This window comes from Emiliania huxleyi (assembly GCF_000372725.1).
Source record: "Emiliania huxleyi CCMP1516 chromosome Unknown EMIHUscaffold_173, whole genome shotgun sequence".
Classification (NCBI taxonomy): Eukaryota; Haptophyta; order Isochrysidales; family Noelaerhabdaceae; genus Emiliania; species Emiliania huxleyi.
Window position 1 is genome coordinate 87,591 of NW_005200853.1, and position 5,598 is coordinate 93,188.

The 5,598-nt window shown below is 64.3% G+C and overlaps 1 protein-coding gene across 1 annotated transcript in view; it reads left to right on the forward strand.

Moving 5' to 3' along the window:
- EMIHUDRAFT_314315 (hypothetical protein) overlaps window positions 1–920 on the forward strand; it is a gene marked incomplete at both ends in the record, with an annotated part of 2,559 nt that extends 1,639 nt beyond the window's left edge. Inside the window, 4 exons of the mRNA XM_005784061.1 lie at window positions 79–256; window positions 459–462; window positions 533–609; window positions 702–920. Of these exons, the coding sequence (XP_005784118.1) occupies window positions 79–256; window positions 459–462; window positions 533–609; window positions 702–920 (478 nt within the window). The remainder of the gene's footprint in view (window positions 1–78; window positions 257–458; window positions 463–532; window positions 610–701) is intronic.
- Window positions 921–5,598: the final 4,678 nt, after the last annotated feature.

Below are 5,598 nucleotides of genomic sequence, written 5' to 3' on the forward strand. Positions count from 1 at the left end.
GACATGTCCGGGAGTCCCGGCAAGACTTTCTAGAGGTTTTTCTGACTCTTAAGACACGGGTTACGGCTCAGCCCGTAGGGCGAGAGAAAAAACTGCCAGCGAGATTGGGTTAGGCCCCCCCTCCCTTCTAAACCCCGCCTCCCCCTTTACCCCCCCCCCCCCCCTCTACCCCCCCTCCACCCCCGGGCAGGTGCAGCGCATCCTGATGGAGCTCCTCACGCAGATGGACGGATTCGACCAGTCCGTCAACGTCAAGGTCATCATGTGCACCAACCGCGCAGACACGCTCGACCCCGCGCTCCTCCGGCGAGAGACAGCCGAGAGACCGCACAGAGACCGCACAGAGACCGCACAGAGACCGCACAGAGACCGCCGAGAGACCGCACAGAGACCGCCGAGAGACCGCCGAGAGACCGCCGAGAGACCGCGCTCCTCCGACACGGCCGCCTCGACCGAAGGCCAGTCCGAGAGAAAAAGGGGGGGGTGGGGGGGGGGGGGCACCACGACTGAGCCTGGGCCCTATCGCCGGTAGGCCTGGCCGCTTGGACCGAAAGATCGAGTTCCCGATGCCCGGACGGCGCGAGAAGCGTCTCATCTTCCAGGCGAGCCGTGATGCGGCCGAGACGCTGCGGCCGAGATGTAGCCGTGATGCATCTACAGATAGCGAGTGAGCGTCCCTCGCTCTCACTCCTTGTTGTCAGGTCGCCACGGCAAAGATGAATCTGTCGGACGATGTCGACCTCGAGGACTATGTGTCGCGGCCCGAAAAGATCTCGGGCGCCGAGATCGCGTGCATCGTGCAGGAGGCGGGCATGCAGGCGGTGCGCGCCAACCGGTACGTGGTGATGCCAAAGGACTTCGAGAAGGGGTACAAGGCGTCGACGCAGAAGAACGACCAGGAGTTCGAGTTCTACAGGTGAGCGCGCGCCTCGCGCAGCACTGGTTCGCCGCAGCGGCGCGCGCGGCGCGGCGGCCGGGCTTGAGAAAGCCAGCTGGCCCGTCTCCAATCTGGCCCGTCAGCGTCACGAGGTGGTCTGCAGTAGACGTGAGAGAGCTTTAACGTTGGGCGAGCTGAACAGTAATCAGTACATACATCCTATCACATCAATGTTGCTTGTGTCAACAGCAATTAGCAACAACGCACCGCCCGTTACGGTGCGTCGGTAAGGCTGGTGCGCCACACGGAGAGCGCGAGCGGAATTTGGCGAATATGCGCGCGGAATCCGGAGAAAATCGAGAGAGATGTGTGTCAGAGAAGTACAACAGCATACTGGGCTGGGTTTTTAGGCATTGTGGGGTTGGCACTCCCATCGACCCTCATGACCTCCTGCGGTCTCTGAGATGGACAACAGTGGGTGTGGGACCACAGCCAGGATACACTCGAAGGCTGGGTAAGCAGTAGAGGTCGATACTCGACGCGTCCCACATGGTCTGTGTCGCTGTCGGCACGCTGTCGACAGGACGTCGAGCGACACCGGTGGCAGTGCCACCCAGGAGTGGTCGGGCGGTCTCCCGTCATGAGAGAGCCACCATGTGATCCGTATGATGATTCCTGACAACCGCCTCAGTCAACTTTCGTCACAGTTCCCGCTCTGAGAGGAGCTGCGGGTCAGTTCGACAGCTGGAGCTGTGTCGCCGGCGTGCGGCGGCCTGCCTCCGGAGGTGCCTCTGAGGTGGACATTTTTTGGTCACCGTGAGAGAACGCGTTCGAATTTTCACTCCGGAACTTCAACTCTGCACGCGCACCGGCCAGGGCTACAATAGTGCCAGTGAGGCGGAGGCGCGAGTCGGAAGGCCGCGACCGTCAAGTGTCCCCCAATTTTCGACAATCGCTGTGAACCCAGCCACGTACAGACATACACCGCGCCGCCGCGCGCGCGTGTGTGTACGGCTATACCTACGGGCTGAGAGAGCCACAGAGCGCACCAGGCTGAAGCAGGGCGCACACGTGGGCGCGGGGGGGCGCGGGGCTGAGGCCTGAGCCCAGATGAGCCCTGGCTGTCAGGCTGTCAGGTGCTGTCAGGTGATCTGTCGGGCTGTCGGGCAGCTGTCAGGCATTGTCAGGTGCCTCTGTCAGACCAGCTGTCAGGTGCTGTGAGTGCTGTCGGGTGCTGTCGGGTGCGTGTCTGACAGTCGAGGTGATCTGTAGCTGTCGGGTGCTGTCGGAGCTGTCGGGTGTTGCTGTCAGACGCTGTCGGAGCTGTCAGAGCTGTCAGGCTGCTGCTGCTGTCAGACGCTGGGCTGTTGCTGTCAGGTGCTGTCAGGTGGTGCTGTCGGGGTGCTGTCAGGCTCTGTGACACACACCAGCCACACTTATGACACTATCAAGAGGAGACCAGCAGGACTCTACTACACATACTCTCAGCCTCTCCTCCTACACGGCGTGATCACGCCGGCGGCGGCGGCCGCCTGGGGAGCGCATATGGCGGCGCAGGCGCAGGCGGCGGCGGCGGCACAGACGGCGGCGGCCACCCCCACCCAGACGCCGTAGGCATATGACTGTAGGGCCCCAGAAGGGTAGCTGGTAGCTTCATTTGTTAGTAGCACAGCCGCCGGTGCTAGAGAGGGGTCCCCGCAGACGCGCAGAGGTGTGGGACGGGAGGGTTGGGAGAGAGACCCATGACCATCCCATGACTACATGGACCACACTCACATGTCTTTGCATGCAATAGTTTTGTTATACCCTCATGGGGCACAAGAAAGAGGCTCTACGGGGTCTGACTGTGTACGGTCTGTGCTGCTGTCGGGCTGTCAGCGCTGCTGTCAGGCCACTGTGTGCTGTCGGGCTGTAGGGCAGTTGTCAGGCTGTCACGTTAGGGCCTGACAGCGACGGAGCAACTCGACTGTCAGACTCTGCTGTCAGGCTGTCAGATACGTGCTGTCAGACTGTCGGAGAAAGTGCTGTCAGCGCTGTCAGGCTGTCGGGCACTGTCAGGCGCTGTCCAGGGGTTTGCTGTCAGGCTGTCAGACCAGGGCTTAGGGGCCGGGGGGCGCGGGGGCGGGCCGGGCCGGGGCGCGGGGGGGCGCGGGGGCGCGGGGGGGGGCGGGGGGCGCGAGCACCCGAGCCAACCGTGCCGTGCCCCCCCCGCGGGCGCGGCGCCCCGGGGCGCGACTCCACTCCTGCTGCAAGGGCGCCGCACTCGCACGGGCGTGGCGCGTCCCGCCCGCGTGTGCCCCGAGCGCGCGGCGCGCGTGGGGTGGGCGGCGGATGGTTTGGATCGACATTTTGATTGATATGTTATCGCATCCAGCGCCATCACACCATCGACCATGTTGTTCCTCTTGTATCGCGATTTTTTTCGAGGTCAGACCCATTCATGCCTGCACCCTGGTACCACTGTGGCACGTCCGTCCGAGGTCGGGGAACCGTCGCGGCATCGCCCTCGCGACTCAAGGTGCGCACAGCGTGACCGCCGTGAGCTGCCCTCCCGACCCATGTAAAAAAATCCGGCGTTTCCCCTCCCGGTGAGCCGGGAGAGCGCTCCCGGCACCTCCCGGCACCCGTTTCCCCGCCACGAAAGCTCTGCCGAGAGCGCCGTTCCTATGGGCGGCGTTCCCGAACCATTCGTAGGTGCCGCGCGGCATTGCCAATGCTCCATCGACGCGGTGCAGGCGGCCCCAAGCCAAAGGGGTGGATACGTGCCGCCAAGAACGCCTTCCTAATCCACTTTGGTGTGCGCACGGGCGGTGCTCCAGTGGACGCCGCTGCCGACGGCGCCGCCGCCGACCCGCCCGCCGCCGACCCTCCCACCGAGGAGGTCGACGGAGCTGCAGACCCAGCCACGCAGTCCGAGGCCGCCGCTCCGGCGGCAGAGGCTGACGTCCTGATGGCGCAAGCGCTGAGCGATGCCGAGCTTTCATCAGATCACGAGCACGAGGAGCAGCCGCTGCTCCATGAGCAGCGGCTCGCGACAGTCAACCAGACTCGTGCGCTCGTGAAATGGATTGTCCAGACAAAGCAGCGGCAGGTCAAGACGCAGGGGCAGCTCGCGGCTGAAATCGGGTGGTCGGCTCCGCAGCTCTCCTTCTTCCTCAATGGGAAGAACAACAAAGGAAAGTCATTCACAATCTGGGACCTGATGAAGCAGCGTGACTCAATCATGGGCAGCCTGGAGCGGAAGGGCTTCCCGACTGCGCTCCCCGACGGAGCGCCCACGCCCGCAGCTGTTCAGCTGGCACCATCCGGCGGCGCTAGTACCTCGGGCGCCGCCGCCAGCAGCGCCACCGCCGGCTCGAGCGGCGCTGCTGCCGACGGCGGCGGTGCAGGCATCACGACGCGAGCCGGAGGAGGGAGGCCGCCGGCAAAGCCGTCGCCAGTGCCGCCGCCTCTCGCCAGCGCGGGCGTGATCCACACGCTGAATATCACAGAAGTGGAGAACGCACACGAGGGGGGCACGGTGCTCGTGATGCAGCTTGGAGAACCGGTCGCAAACGACCCGCGGTGGCTCATCGCGCAGCCGGGCGGGTCGGAAGAGCTGCAACTGCGGCTCGGCTTTCGAGCACGACGCTCGGTGACACGGGGCGCTCTCGGCGGCCGCAACTTTGAATTTTGGCTCGAGGTGCTGCAAACGCCCGACATCGCGCTCAACGGCGGCCCTCTTTGGTACGCCTCACCCTCTCCCGCCCTGCTCTCCGCATCCGACCCTCACCCTCCCCACGCCCCAGGGTCGCACGAGAGGTGACAGGCAGTGTCAACGATCTCTGCCAGCGAATCATCGGTCGGCGGCACAAGTGGGTTTCACATCGGGCCCAGCACACCAGCTGCGCTCTGGACCGCCATCGCCTCGGCGTGTGGGTCAGAGACGCGCGTCAGCAAACCTCTCGCGTATGCAGGAACGTATCTTATCCGTGGCGACGCGCTGTGCCACCGAGCCGTACTCGGCCCGCCGCCGCGTCGAGGCACGGGTCCCCTACCAAGCAGCGACGCCGAAGCGTCGACCGATAGAGCGCCACGCCCAGCAGTATGGGCGTCGACCGCTCTCTCGAGCGGCCGCGTGGTGGTGCGTGGCGCGGACGTCACGGGCGGCAAGCGTGGAGCCGCTGGAAGAGCCGGTGCGAGCCGTGGACGGCAGAGAATTGGATGGGTGCGTACTTCGGGTCTTTGCCCACGATCAGAGTCACCAGTCACCAGTCACGTACAATAGTCGGAGTCACCCCGCGTGCCGAGACGTAGATATCTAAAAAAAAACTGTTCAGTTTTCAAAGGCAAAAACGCCAGCTTACGCCCTCCCCTCACACTGACACTTCTCCCCTATTCCCGTCTTTAGGTTGCGCACATCTCCCAGCGAGCTAGGTTCTCCGCTTTTTCTCCCCTAGTCATCTGCCCGCGCCGCGCGCCTCTGTGGGCGTCTAGTGCAGCCACTGACAGAACTGTTCCAAAGGAGTGGTCAACGTCTCGCCTGAAGTCGGGGGGCCTCGCGCACTGCTTAGCCCTAGGGGAGGGGTGTGTGTGAGGTGTCGGAATGGTAAGGTTTCAGGCCGCCAAGGTGTGGGGGATTTGGGGGATGGTTCGGAGCCAGCAGCCTTCCTGCGGGCCTGAGTTCACAGCTCCTCCGCCCGACGGGGTGGTCCCTTGGATTCGGGCCCCGCTCCCTTTTC